The 15,502-nt window shown below is 41.5% G+C and overlaps 1 protein-coding gene across 6 annotated transcripts in view; it reads left to right on the forward strand.

Annotated features, from left to right (window-relative positions):
• Positions 1–1,069: 1,069 nt before the first annotated feature.
• LOC147822370 (zinc finger protein 627-like) overlaps positions 1,070–15,502 on the forward strand; it is a 36,319-nt gene continuing 21,886 nt past the window's right edge. For 2 of the 6 annotated variants that reach the window (XR_015445741.1, XR_015445742.1), the window contains exon 1: positions 1,981–9,989. Coding sequence is in view for 1 of the 6 variants with exons in the window: in XM_087196988.1 (XP_087053114.1) it covers positions 9,919–9,923 (5 nt within the window). In the remaining 5 variants the exon portion in view is untranslated. Of the gene's footprint in view, positions 9,990–15,502 lie in introns of all 6 variants that reach the window. The other 4 variants (XR_015445738.1, XR_015445740.1, XM_087196988.1 and 1 more) reach the window with 3 other exon arrangements.

Raw genomic sequence — 15,502 nt, forward strand, 5'->3', positions numbered from 1 at the left:
GATTTCTCCTCTGATATTAATAATTTCCTCCCTTGTATGAGCGTTGGGGTTGTCCTGCTCTTCTTTTTCTGGAAGCTTGAGGTTCACCATCCGGTTGTTTAATGGGGCTCGTTCTGTTTTCCTAATATGTGTATTCACTATTATGAATTTCCCTCATAAGACTGCTTTCATTGTGTCCCATAGATTCTGATATGTTGTATTGTCATTGTCATTTAATTGAAGGAACTATCTGATTTCTTCTTTAATTTCCTCTGTGACTCATTGGTTATTCAGAAGTGTGTTGTTCAATTTCCATGTGTTTATGAAATTTTTTGAGTTTCTTTTGCTATGGATCTCCAATTTCATCGCACTATGATCTGATAATATACAGGGGATAACTTCAGTTCCTTTGCACTTACTTAAACATGTTCTGTGTGTGAGTATGTGGTCTATTTTGGAGAATGACCCATGTGCAGCTGAGAAGAATGTATATTCTGATTTTGTGGGGTGGAAGACTCTGTTAACATCTGTTAAGTTCATTTGTTCAAGAGTTCGATTGAGTTCTAGTATTTCATTACTTATTTTTAGTCATGTTGATCTATCTACTTGTGACAGTGGGGTGTTGAGGTCCCCCACTACAATTGTATTAGTGCATATATGACTTTTCATGTCCATTAGTATCTGTTTTATATAGTTGGGGGCACTAGTGTTTGGTGCACAGATATTTATGATTGTCATGTCTTCCTCTTGGATTGTGCCCTTTACAAGGATGTAGTGTCCTTCTTCATCTGTCTTAATCAGTGTTGGTTTGAAATGTACTTGATCTGCCAAGAGGATAGCTACTCCTGCTTTTTTTGGGGTTCCTGTCACATGGAGTATTGTTTTCTACCCATTAAATTTCCTTTTAAGGGTTTCCTTTTGAATTAAGTGTGTTTCTTGTTTGCAGCATATTGTTGGATTTTGCTTCTTGACCCATTCTGCCAGTCTATTTCTTTTGATTGGTGAATTGAGACCATTAACATTGATGGTTATAACTGAAACATATTGACTTGTCATTGCCATGACTTTTTCTTTTTGTTGGGTTCTCCCACTTGACATTTAATTTCTTGTCATGCCAGATGGGTTCATTCTGCTTTGCTTCCTGGGGTTGTGATCCTCAATGTCTGTTCCTAGGATATTGTGTAAAATTCTTTGGAGTGCTGGTTTGGTATTCACGAAGTTCCTAAGGTGCTCTTTGTCACGAAAGTATCTTATTTCTCCATTAATTTTGAAAGATAGTTTTGCAGGGTACATCAATCTGGGTTGGAGGCTGTTTTCCTTTAGGGTTTGAAATACATCACTCCAAGCTGTTCTTGCCTTGATGGTTTTTGTTGAGAAGTCTGCTGTGATTCTTTCCTTTGTATTTGATTTGTTTCTTTTCTCTGACTGCTTGTAGAACTTTGTTCTTCTGTTGTGTTTCTGGAATCTTAACAATTATATGCCTATGCGTAGATATTTTTTGATCAAGGCTATTTGGAGTCCTATATGCCTCACTTATCTGTATGTCAAGCTCTTTTCCCCTACTTGGGAAGTTTTCTGCCATTATTTCTGTGAAGAGATTTTTTTATGCCATCTCCACTCTCTCGTGTTTCTTCATTGAGCCCAATCAGTCTTATGTTATTCTTCTTTGCATCACTAGCAGCTGCTGGATTGATTTCTCATGTTCCCTTATAATTTTGAAGCAATTTTTCTTTTCCTGGTCACTAATTGCAATCCTATCTTCTATATCTGAAATTCTGTCCTCACATTGGCTCATTCTGCTGTGTAGACTTTCAGTGGAGTTTTTCATGTCCTGGAAATCTATCTGCATCTGTTTTATGGATTCCATTTGTTTCTTATGTTGGGATTCCATCATGTTCCTGAGTTCCTCTCTAGATTTATTAATCGTGTCTTGCACTAGGGGCACAGTTTCTCCTGTTATCTGAGAAATTACTTCTGATTTCATTTTTTCCAGATCCCCTTTTGTTGCTAGTTCAGTGGGTCCAGGTGGTTGAGTATCAGAGTGTTCCATCTCATTTCCCTTTGGGGTTGCTGTAGCTGATCTGGAAGTCTGGTTTTGAAACTTATTTACGTGTTTTCTCATTTCGACTGGGGTGGGGTGCTGTTAGCACCTGCACAGATTACCTACTCTGAGCTGGGTGAGGTGGGACAGGGGCCGGGAGCAGCAGTAGGGATGGTGACCCAACAGCCCTTTCCTCTGGGCTGGGAGCAGTGGGAAGGATTGTTGCGGGGAAGCCCCTTCCTCTGGACCAGGAGCAGTGGGATGCCAGCTCAGAATCCCCTCCCTCTGGGCTGGGAGCCATGGGAGGGATGGTTGCCCGGAAGCCCCTTCCTCTGGGCCAGGAGGAGCAGGATGGAAGGTGGCCCAAAATCCCTTTCCTCTGGGCTGGGAGCACCGGGAGGGATGGTGACTGGGAAGCACCTTCCTCTGGACCAGGAGCAGTGGAATGACGGCTCAGAAGCCCCTACCTCTGGGCCGGGAACAGCGGGACTCAGTACCTTGGTCTGGTGGTCTGGTGTCCTCTGCGTCTTTGTAGTGTGGAACCAGGTGGCTGCCTGTCTGCAGTGGGGTGATTCTGTGTCTTCCCCGTGACTCAGGACCTCCATAGGGTGTGCACAGGCCTTCCTGTGTGCAGTGGGATGATTCGGCGTATTCCGTGTGACTGGGGACCTCAGTAGGGCATGGGCAAACCTGCCTGTCTGCAGAGGGCTGATTAGGCATGTTCTGTGCGACTCAGGACCTCGGTAGGGAGTGGCCCTATCGTTTCTTTTGATGCTTGTTGTTCATAGGAAAGAGGAGAGACGTTGCCTGAAGGATTTAGAAATCTTGTTTCATGATTTATACTTAAGGATTTGATATTCTTAGAAAATAGAGGACTACACCCAAAGAAGCCAAACAAATTTTGACATAAATTATTTGTTATATTAACATATGCATGCATAAACCTCCATAGAATCATGATTGTGATGAACAGACCAACTATGCTTATTTCTAGTTCATCTCTTTGATTCCATCTAACTACGCCCAGAGGTGACAACAAGGTGGATTTTTGGGTGCTCTCAGTGGCTTTAACATCACAGCATGAAGCAGAGTTTTTCTAGCTTAAAAATCTCTGGAATTTTAAAGGAGTTAATAATTGAGGTTATTATAGTAGTGTTAATATGCTAAAAATATTGTTATTTTTTTGCCACAAGCTATTACCCAGAATATTATAGGGAAGTTTGAATTTCAGCTTCTTCACTCCCTTATCCCACTGAGTCTGATTTTGCATTGTTTTTAGTTGTTGCATTGTTCTTAGTTGTAGTTGCTGATTTTATTGTCTGGATGGAACCAGCCTTGGCAGGACTTGGGTCTCCCTTTATCGGCTGTGTTGTCTTTGCTTTTTCATGTCAACCACTGATGCCACAACCTTGGTCCTTTCTGGCCTCACGGTGAGGATGTGCCAGCAGCCAGGACCTCAGCATCTTACACCATCCCGGTGAGGTGACTTCAGCATGGCCAGGGTCCTGCCTTAGGTAGCTCAGTGCCTGCAGCCATGCTTCTCTGTAGAAAGTGCGGGGACATCAGGAGGGTTACAGAGGAGCTGCTGGCTCACACATATGTTATGATGATGTGTTGGGTGTCCCGGCTTTCCACTGGAGCAAAACACCTCATGTTTGAAAGTTGTTTGGGTGTCATGGGATGCATGCACATCAGTGGATTCATTGGTTGATGTGTTGAGTAACTGAATGTGATGCTAGGAGGAGGCACCTGGGTGGAGGCGGGTCCCTGGGAGTGGGACTTGGAGCAGTGTATCCTCTTGTCCATCATTTGCCTTCTCTCTCTGCTTCCTGGCACCTTTTCTTCTATCGTGTTGTTTTGCTACCTGTGTCTCCCTTATTCCCAGCTAATCATGGACTGAAACTGTGAGGGATAAAAGCTTCTCATTTATGTTGTGGGTATGGTGTATTTTGTCCCAGTAACAGGAAATTGAATCCCAAATTTGTAAACTTACATAAACAATGCATTAGAGATAGAGGTTTAGAAGGAGAAAGAATCAGTTTATTAGGAAAGGAAGAGATACGAGGAGATAGACAGCCACCTTGTTGGAGTAAGGTTTGGAGCCCAGAGCCCACACTCCAGGGTCTTCCTTCTTAGCCCTTTTCTTATCTGGAGGTTCCTTTAGAAATGCATCACCAATCCAAAGTATTCCAGGCCCTTCTTGCCTCAAAGAAGGAATTGGAGAGAAGCCAATATCAGTGCCAAAAAGTTTATTTGAAAAGTAGGATGTGAATGAGTGTGGAAGACACCAGCTCTGCAGAGTGAACTTGGGCCAAACAAAGAGAAAAAGAGGAGAAAGGCAAAAATAGGATGACTCACTGCATCTGAGGAGCATGCTGTGGACGATCCTGGGAACTCGGGCAGGATGGTGGCTCTCTGTGAAGGCCGCTTTAGCTCTTCTTCTATACCTGTAATCCCAGCACTCGGGAGACTGAGGCAGGAGGATTGCCACAAGTTCAAGGCAGCCTGGCCTACACAGTGAGTTCAGGGCTAGTCTGATCTACAAAGGAAGACCCTTCCTCAAAAACACAACACAGCAAAACAAAATACAGAAGGTTTCCATGTGTGTAGGGTATGTTGATGGTTAGAGTTAAATGATTTAGAGCTATTTCTTCACAGTTTTTTCTCTTTTGTTGGAATAAATTAGCTTTATTAAATTGACATAGATTTAGTGAATGTTAGGACTATGAGAAACTCTGCGATTTTTTCCAGTTGATCCTGTGTTTGGCAGCATGGTTCTGTTATTTTTCTAAAATATTACATCTTGATTCTTGAATTATTTCTGGAGAGTAATTTTGTCTCTTTCACCTCAAGGGTCATGTCACTAATTTCGGTTTATTGCCTTATAACACCACATACTACGTTTGGTCTCCCGTGACTGAATAGTGGAGACAGTGAACATACTTATCTCTGATTTTATCATAATAGCTAGAGAGTTCCTTCCTTTGGGGACCCATGTCCGAGTTGTATGGTCCATGAGTTTCATCGAGTTATGAAGTTTCATTTAATGTTTTCTTCTTTTTTAAGGGCCTTTATGAAATAATGGATATAAATTGAATTTTAGAAAATATATTTATGCCAAGAGGCAGATAGTCAGATGAGGTTTTTTGTTGATTTTTGTGGTAAATTTTGTGATAGGTTTAGATGCTGAGACATCCTTATCTTTGATCAGACAAACACCACTTTCCTATGCTGTAGTCGTGTGTGTGTGTGTGTGTGTGTGTGTATTTGTGCATGTGCGTGTGTGTTACTGTTATTGTGAATTGACCCTGGGACATCGCACAGGGTAGGCACCATGTTATCAGTTAGCTCTACACCAGCAAGAGAAACTCTTCTCTGTTACCCCTTGTATCTGACCAGGTAATTATCAGAGGGCAATCAATCCTCCAACTGCCTAGAAAGGGCGACAGTGAGGGCTAAAGGAAGACAATAGAGACTTGTAATTTCATAGTACATGGGGGGAGGGGCTGCCTGGGAGGCCAGTGCCTCGGAGTGGGCAAAGACAAGACACTCCTGAGCTAGCCATTCCTTATTGGGTACAATCAAGAATTGGGGGGAGTATCAGGTGTCTTGGGGCCCAGGTAATCTTATGTTGACAGGGCAGTGAAGAGAGCATTCTTACCATACAGTAGGTGGGAGGAGATAGCAGGCTAATAAAGAAGCTGTCCTTCCCCCAGGTGAACCCTTTCTCTTTTTCATCACTGCTTGGTTCTGGAAGAGCCAGGATGTCTTCAGCTGATGTACTCTTGCCCTTGAGCTGCACAGTATCACGTGACCACTGAAGCCTCAGCTGTGACCAGAGTACAGAGTTGTGTTTCCACGTACCACAGCCAGGTCGAGGGCAAGGTGACATTGGGCCTTGGACAGCTGTAGGCGTAATTTAATTTTGAAATGACTTTTCCCAAAAAAATTATGTAGAATGGCTCCCTACAGGTAATGATTTATCCTGTATCGACAATCTGCATGCCTAGCCATAGTGTGTCTATACTTCCCTTTCCTTGTGCATGCTCACCTGGGTTGAGGTAAATATTGCATACATCTGATAAAATATACTGTAGCAATGTCTGAAGTTCTTTTCTTGGATTACATACATGCGAGACCATGCCTAGCTGATTATATTTTACTTTTACTCTAATGTTTTCATAAATATATGCTTGTAATATATAATAAATACTGTCATCATGGAGAATTAGCACATATATATTTGCATACTGAGCAAGATTTCATCTTGAGCAGTGTATTACCAGTTTCAAGGAATCACTTGTAAACTGAGATGAATTTATGGAGGGAAGTTTTGATTGACCCTTCAGTATTTGATAGTTTCTTTGATTTTCCAGCATCCATCCTCTTTGAACATCTGATTTGAAAATTAATGTGTTTTGGGGCCAGGGATTTTGCTCAGTGGTTCCGCAGCCTCCCTTGCAGGTGCAAGGACTCGAGTTCAATCCCCAGTACCAAAAAGAACAAGAAAGAAAAAAGAAAAGAAAATTAATGCATTTCTAAGAATTTGTTGATCTACAGGCTAAAATTCATTAAGTCATAATTTTGTTACAGTTTTACACCTATATACATTATTGCTCAGTCAGGAATAGTGGCATGCACCCATAATCACAGTGTGTTCTTCAGATTATGCTATGCCCAGCCCTTTGTTGTTGTCAGGTAAGCCTGCTATATGCACCTTTTCATGCCCTGTGGTACGTTACGTGCAGCAGCCCTTGTGACTGTGGCAATCTTGGAGTTTTTCCTGGGATATTGTTATGGCTGAAATCTAGATGTTCTCCCAAGGCATCATGGACTCGAGTGCAGCTTTAGGGAGGTGCCTGGAGTAGACCACAGAGGGCTTACAGCTGGGTGAGAAGCTGGCAGGTAAAGCTTGGTGAGAAGAACCGGGTCGCTGTGGCCCAGAGGGTGTGTGTGTGTGTCCCTCCTCCCTGATGGCTCCTGCTCCCAGTGCCATGCCCAGTGCAGGCTTCCTGCATGCTGTGTCCCTCTGCCAAGCCACCCTGCTTTGGAGCCCGACAGCTATAGACTGAAACTCCTACATACTGATACTGAACTTCTCCTCCTTTAAGCTCTGGGTGTTGGGTGTTGTGTCTGAGTTCCGGGAAACTCAGAAAGATTTGTCCAGTTACAGCAGTTTGGTGCCAGTAGTCTTTTGTGAGCCTAAATGTAACTCAAAATTGTCTGCCACATATTGCAATGAATGTTCAGTAGTCATGAAGACAGTTTGTTCATCATGTGTCAGGTCTCCTTAGCTGTTTAGATGTCATTGTGTTCTGCCCTCTTTATTGTGGCTGCCACCTGAAGGATCCACTCTGCTGAGGGACAGCAGATTTCCTTCTCCTCAAGTGCACTTTACCTTACTGTGGTTGTAAAAGTACCCTGGCTCTTCCTTTGTCATTCAGTTCGACTCCAATTTTGGAAATAACCAAGATTCCGCAAAAGTCTTGGATACAGTAGTCGTAATTTCCTTATTAAGATCCTTAGCCTCAGGAACAAGGATCAGAGCAACATGAAAAAGACCTCACCTGTAACCTCTCACCTGAGAGTACTTTTGGCTAGAGGTGTAGTTAATAGCAACACCATGGCCTCCAGGTTTCTTCCTTCTTTTCCATGCATCTGTTCTTTCTCCTCTCACTTCTTCCTTCCTTCATTTTCTCATTCCTCCTTTCTTTGATAGATTTAGAGAATCTCAGAAGCTCTTGCGTCACATTCCACAGACTGTGGCTCAATACAGTATTGCTGCTGTGACAGGCCCTTTAGAATAGCCACAAGAAGCATGTCCCTGATGTTCACCTACAATGTTTTCACCTCTCCTTTAACACTGCTTCAATGGAGAATTTAAACTGAGTAATGCAGTTCTACCTCAGGAGTTAGAGAAACGACTACATGGGTCAGTTGAGGTGTGGGGTTAAAGAAATTGCTTTTTAAAATGAGCAGAGCAAGTCAGTCATTAGGCACAGAGCAGCTTGTGACCCTATGCAACTGGAATCACGAGGCAGCAACCAGTGCTCAGCACAAAATGGACAGTTCACATTTAATTCATATTTTTCTATAAGTCTTGCTATTTTAAAAAGAGTTTTGGGCATCTTTGCTTTTTCATAAGAATAAATGACTCTCATGCTTAAATCCATATGCAGCGTGAGAAAGCAGGAGTCTCATGTGCAAAATAGTTTGGGGTTTGTTCTCGTGCGGAGGTGACTCTCACTGCCACAGGGCTTTTAATGAAAAATGTTTGCTGTTTCTCTTGCAAATATTTGCTGACTTCAGACTAGAATTTGAGCTTATGAAACGTGTTTGGAGGGCATGGTTAGAGAAAGAGAGACTCATTTAGGTTGAGTAGGAAACACCAGCAGGTTAGTAAACTTTGGGTGTGTCTATGGGGGATTGGCTTGTAGGCCACAAACTCCACAGGGAAAACCCACCCTGTACTGCGTTGGCATTAACCATAAGCTTGTCCTGAGATGGAATAAAAAAGGAAGAAAGGAAGTCTCTCTTCTTCTCTGTGGAGGAGCTCTGGTATCTGCCAGTCTTTGGAAGCTCGTCTGTGGTTCCTTGAGGCTTCTAGCACCAACTCTCCAACACTCCAGTGGGAATTTTAGAGTAGGGAAAGTGACATGAAAGGGCACTGGGTCAGAGGTCATCTCTAAGGTCATGTCCCCTTGCCTTGCTCAGACACACCCAACGTGGGCCTTACTATTATCCTAGGCATCTTTCGGGCCAATACATTGAACAGTAAGTCTACCCACCACATGATTGTAGGTGAGCACTTTACTGTGGGGAAATTAATGTTGAAAGAGAAGAAAGTTTCCCTCTGTGAGGAGGGAACAGCACATTATGAAGAATTCAGCCTGATAAGGTCTTAGCTATTCCTCCCTCCCCACAGTGAAGGGATTAAGGGCAGGACTACATTGGCCCTTTCCCTCAGACTAGTAGTCCTCAGAGTCCTGGATTTCTTTGTGACCTTGGTAAAAGTAAGTTTCCTGTCTGAGGCACTGGAAGTCTTTTCTGTTCTTTCATCTTGACTTCTTTCCATAATACTATCGTCATATTATACCAGCTTCTTCATTTACTAAATATCTATATGCCCTCTTGGCATGCTTTTAGTTAGTTTACTGAGAATGTCCAGATAAGGTTGAAGAAAATCTGTGACAGGAAGCTCTGTGCCTCATTTCATTTTCTGCCCCCTGACAACCTTAGGCCTCTCCTTCAATTGAGTCACGTTCTGCGCTTGCCTGGACCCAGCCCCTTCTTCAGGTTTGGTGATTCTCTCCAAGTGACATTGACTCCAGTTCAGTGGCACAGGTGTGAGCTTATTTTCAGAGACAGCAGAGAAAGAAGATCCCATGAGTCCTGTAAGGAGACACAGGCAGCTCTGCAAAGCTAGAAGCAAATCCTGCTTCAAAGCAGTGCCCCAAGAGGCTGGATGAAGTCAGTGTCCTTGGAGAAATCCTGGGTGGGGAGGGTTTTGTCTAGAGTCTGCCATTTGGGGTCTACTCAGGCAGCTACTGGATTGTTTTTCTTCTCTCTCTTAGCTCAGTGGGCAGAAAATGGAGCAGCCTTGCCTCAGGGAAGAAGAGTTTCTGTTGTATGAACTGTCCCATCAGGCATGCTCAGCAGAAAATAGAATCCTCTGTGAGGCACTCAAGTGAGAACCAGCCCGTGTGTCGCTGAGAGACTCCCAACCTGGCTTAGCCTCTCTTGCTCGATGAACTCTACCAACTGGCTGCGTGGGAAGGTCCTGAAGATGGTGATGATGCAGGGCCACATGGTCCCACAGGAGTGAGGCCTGTGGTTGGTGCACAACTTGTGCTGAGAAGTGGACAAAACCCACTGAGGCAGAAACTGGGCCTCCCTGGATGAGGTGATGAATCCTCGTTCCTGTGCATCATCTCCCATTGGCACACCTTTGGTCCTGTCTCACCCTCAGGTGGGGCTGGGGATCTGCCAGGGCCTGTGTGTCCTTTCCTGGGCCAGTGAGGGGGCCTTGCCAGCTCAGCACTTGCAGCCCCACTCCTCACCATGCTGTCCAGTGAGTGGGGGGTGAGGGGAGCCTCACGACATGTGTGAGGGCTCTGTGTGGGTGAGCCTGCTGGTGGGCACCCTGTTTCTTTCTCCCAGCAGCAAACCAGCTGTTATGGCTCCTATCCAAAATGTCTCCAACATGTCACATGAGTTTGAAAGTCAGCTGGTGTGGGCCCTCTCCTCAGTCCACTCACTCATTCAGTTCCGTATCTGAAGGTGCTGTTAGGGGGAGGGGACTTATTGGACGTGGATGATTTTCTTAGTTTAAAATGGAATAGAGAATTTACCTCTAGAAGCAGAAAACTTGTCTGTCAATTATTTTGTATTAGCCATACATATGGGTAAAGAGCCATAGAGTCGTGATGCAGGTGCGCAAACTACCTGTGGTTCCTTCCAGTGCATCTCTCTGATTTCATCTAGCTACACCCAAGGTGCTCACAGGATGGATGTTCTGGAAGGTCTTTGGACCTTAACCATTTCTTCATACAAACTATTATTTGGTTTAAATGTTTCGATTTTGAGTAAGTTAGCAATTGAGGTTAGTAAATCATTACTGCTGTGCTGAATAGATTATGTGTGGTCCCTGTGCCTCAGCTTATTGCCCATAGGATTGTGAGGAAATTCATGTTTCAGCCACTTCATGTCCTTATTCCATGGCCTCTGAGTTTGGGATATTGCATGGTGCTTAAAAAAAAATTTTTTTTTGATGTGATTGAAACTTTTATTGTTGATTATTTCTTTCATTTGATAATGAATGAGAGTTTTGGATAAAATAAATGCTGATGTAGGTTGGGGAATTAGCTCAGTGGTTCTGCCCCCTACCTTGCAAGCACAAGGTCCCGAGTTCTATCCCCTGTACAAAAAAAAAAAAAAAGAAAGAAAGAAAGAAAAGAAATGCTGGTGTGCAGATGAAGAAAATTCAAAATAAAAATTTTCGTATGAATTTTTCATCTAATATTTTATACAGATGTGGTTTGTTTGGTCAACATGTGGAATAACTGGATTTTATTTACATTTGTCCATCAAATATATTTTATTATATTTTTGTAGTTTTATTCTGTGCTTATTGTATCTTGTGCTGAACCTTTTTCAGATAAGGGCTTTTAACATTCGTAAAAGTGTGTCACTCTGAGGGCTACATATGATGTACATTTTATAATTTCCAATTTACTTTTTTTGTTGTTTTTTTTTTTGGTTTTGTTTTTTGTTTTTGGTACCGGGAATCAAACTCAGGACCTTGCGCTTGCAAGGCAGGCAGCGGAACCACTGAGCTAAATCCCTGGCCCCCATCCAATACACTTGTTTATACCTGATACATAGTTGCTTGGCATATTATTGTATTTTAAACTAGAGATGTGCTCTGTGGTACAATGTCTTAGTAACTCCATTAGGTTTTTGTTTAATTTTTCCAGCATGTACCATGATGTTACATGCAAGTCAAGACAATTTTATATGTTCCATCTTAATCTCTACTTATTACTTTTTAGTCTTCTCTTTTGTCTGTATCCACTGACAGGATCTTATGACTTTTCTTCTCTAGATTTTATTGTAATGGATTACATTAATTATTCAATAATGCCTTTGATACTTTTAATAATTCTGCATTGTCTATACTCTATAAAAATAATGAGCAATGAAATTATATATTTGTTGAGTGATTTCCATTTTTATTTAAGTATTGTTTCTCTAAATTTCTTATATTGTGACCTTTCTTCTTTTCTAATATGTATATTCATTGTTTTTCATTTCTTTTGATGCGCCCATTTCTGGGTTCCTGGAGTGACAGTATGTTGAATATTCATTTTAATATCTAATCAAGCCCTGCATATGAAACATATCTTTTTAAAGTTCATGATTTAATCTCCAATTCTTAGGAATATTTTAAATACTTCTGCTGTTGGTGTCAAATTTCATTTCAAGAGATGCGAGAGCCTGCTTTGCACAATTTCCATTACTTTGAACACATTGTCCTCTGGTTTTTTTCTTCTTTTTTTTTGTTTAACTTTTATTGGTATATGTTTACAGTACATAATGATTATATTCATTATAGAGAGTTGGCACATGTCCCCAACATATTTCAATCATTTTCCCCCTTGTAGCTCTGAACATGGTTTATTTGGCAAACATTTCTTGTGATTTAGAGAAGACTTTGTACTATGTAGTTATTAAAACATTTTGCAATATCCAGTCAGTCCCCGTGAAGCATAATGTTGTTAATTTTAACTGTTCTGTTAAAGATTTTTCCTTTCTTTAGCTATCAATTAGTGATGGAGTTGTTTTGATGTCTTCAGACATAGTTGTGAGTCAATGATATGTCTCTTCCCATTCATGTTTTGCCTCATGTAATTTGATGCTTTATTTAGTGGAATATGTATCAAGGACGGTTCCTTTTGGAGAACTGCCTTTTATATCATTATCTGATCACTGTATTCATTATTGGTTTTGAGGTACAATTGAATACTGTCAAATTAAAGTAGTTTCTGCAGATTTTGATGAATCATTGATAGACTCGTGTGTCTTTTTGCATAACTTTCTGTGTAATCTATCCTCCTCAGTGTCAACATAACAACCACTCCTGTCCAGGTGGGCACAGCATTGTGCCCATAACCCAGATGTGTAGTCATTGATCAGCTCTGATGTCTGTTCTGTTTCTCTGATAGTCTACCCAATCCTCCTAATGGGCAATACAGAGTTTGACCACTGCTTGCTGGGGGTCTGCAGCTCTCCCATGCTCCCTCCTGTGCTGCTTTGCTTATTGCTGCCCAGTGTGTGAAGGATGTCTCATCTTTGCATATATGAATGCAGACAGTTATAAATTAATGTGTACTTTCTTCATGGTAATTTAGAGTTTAAATATTTTGCAATAAATTTTATTTTCAAATTGTTGGTGAGATTTAACACTAATAACAATGTAAATATCCTGAGAATATTCAGAGAGTTTCTTCGCTGGGCCCTGGGCAATGGATGGGAGCATCCAGGTGATTCCAACAGGTGATTCCCTAGCTGATTCAAACCTCTCTTACCCCTTGGATGACCACACTCTGTCTCTCAGTTTGGCGACTTTTCCTAAGTTTACCATGTGTGACTTTCTCTGAACCATGTACTTTTTGTTTCCTCCCTTGGAATTTTCAATAAGTGAGTATTATAGAAATTGCATAGAGAACTATTTTCAGAGGGTTTTTTTCTCTTGCTGTTTTTCACATGTGCTAATATGTGAATCAAGAGCCAAGTGCTTTCTCATTCATTCCATTGGTCATGTGATTCACAGTATTTCAAATTTACTTGTAAAGAATCACATCTATCTCCAGGAAAATTAGCACAATGTATTCTCTGGATGTTGCAAAGAACTTACTGGTCTGTATGTTTTGGTAATCACTAAAGTAAAGGAAGTGAGTGCAGAGTGTAAATTAATTCTCCATTCTTGCAAAAGTCTACATCCTTATTGTGTTCTTTCAGATTTCCATTTTCTTTGGTCATTTTCTGAAAAAATGTTTGTTTCACTGGGGATTTAGCTCAGTGGTTCCACTGCCTGCTTCTCAAGCACAAGGTCCCGAGTTTGATCCCTGGTACCAAAAAACAATGAAACAAAATGAAAAGTTTGTTTCCTGTTATTTATTTAGTGTTGGCTCTTGAGTTACATATGTTGTAATTTTTTTTTAGATTTATGATCATTGATCTTACTTCCTATACACAATCTTTATTGAGAGGAGCAGAGCTGCCTCCACTGCAAAGGATGTGAATGTTATGGGCTGCCATACCCCTGGCCCAAGTGCAGAGGAGCAGAACTGCCTCCAGCACAGAGGAGGTGCACCTTCTAGGCTGCTGTACCACTACCCCCAGTGCCAAGGTGAGCTGTGCAGACACCGGCAGCCCCCCACGCCCCCTGCTGTTGAAATGAGAAGACATGTGAACAAAGCTCAAAACTGTACTTGCAGGTCACCTTAAGCAACTCCAAAAGGAAACAAGATGGAACAATCTGATAACCCCTGGACTCCCTGAACTGGCAACTTAAGAGGATCTGGAAAAAATGAAATCAGAAATAATTTCTCAGATATCAGCAGAGATTGTGCCCATAGTGCAAGACATGATGCATAAATCTAGAGAAGACACAGATAAAAAAATAGAAGAGCCAAGGGGTATGATGGAATCCCCTCATAGGAAACAAATGGAATCCATAAAACAGATGCAGATTTCCAGCAGATTAAAAACTCCATTGGAAATTTACACAGCAGAATGAGCCAATATGAGGACAAAATTTCAGATATAGAAGATAAGATTGCAATTAGTGCCAAGGAAATGAAAAATTTCTTTAAAATAGTAAGGGATAACAAGAAATCAATCCAGCAGCTGCTAGACAGTGCAACAAAGAATAACATAAGACTGATCGGAGTCAATGAAGAAACCAGAGAGAGTGCAGACAACATAAAAAACTCTCCACAGAAGTGATGGCAGAAAACTTCTGAAGCAGGGGAAAAGAACTTGACATACAGATAAGTGAGGCATGTAGGACTCCAATTAGCATTGATCAAACAGATCTACACATAGGCATATAATAGTTAAGATTCCAGAAAGCCAACAGAAGAACAAAATTCTATAAGCAGTTAGAGAAAAGAAACAAATCATATACAAAGGAAAGCCCATCAGAATCACAGCAGTCTTCTCAATGCAAACCCTCAAGGCAAGAAGAGCTTGGAGTGACGTATTCCAAGCACTAAAGGAAAACAGCCTGCAACCCAAATTAATGTACCCTGCAAAACTATCTTTTAAAATTGATGGAGAAGTAAGATACTTTCATGACAAAGAGCACTGTAGGAGCTTCATGAATACCAAGCCAGTACTCCAAAAAAATTTTAAACAATATCCTAGGAAAAGACAATGAGGATCACAACCCCAGGAAGCACAGCAGAATGCATCCATCTGGCATGACAAGAAATTAAATGCAAAGGGGGAGAATCCAACAAAAAGAAAATGTCGTGACAATGATAAGTCAATATGTATAAGTTATAACCATCGATGTTAATGGTCTCAACTCAACAATCAAAAGAAATAGACTGGCAGAGTGTGTCAAGAAGCAAGATCCAAGAATATGCTGCAGAAAAGAACACACTTAATTCAAAAAGAAATCATAGACTGAAAGTTAAGGGATGGAAAACAATACTCCATGTGACAGGAACCCCCCAAAAAGTAGGAGTAGGTATTGTCTTTACAGATCAAGTAGATTTCAAACCACTGATTAAGAGAGGCAAAGAAGGACATTACATCCTTGTGAAGGGAATAATCCAAGAAGAAGTGATGACAATCATTAGCATATATGCACCAAACACTGTTGCACCCAACTATATAAAACAAATACGGACATGAAAAATCAAATAAGCACTAATACAATAGTAGTGGGGGACCTCAATATCACACTGTCAC

This window comes from Heterocephalus glaber, unplaced genomic scaffold (genome assembly GCF_053883595.1).
Source record: "Heterocephalus glaber isolate CG9 unplaced genomic scaffold, H.glaber_assembly_v1.0 deba00001648, whole genome shotgun sequence".
In the NCBI taxonomy this organism is placed as follows: Eukaryota; Metazoa; Chordata; class Mammalia; order Rodentia; family Bathyergidae; genus Heterocephalus; species Heterocephalus glaber.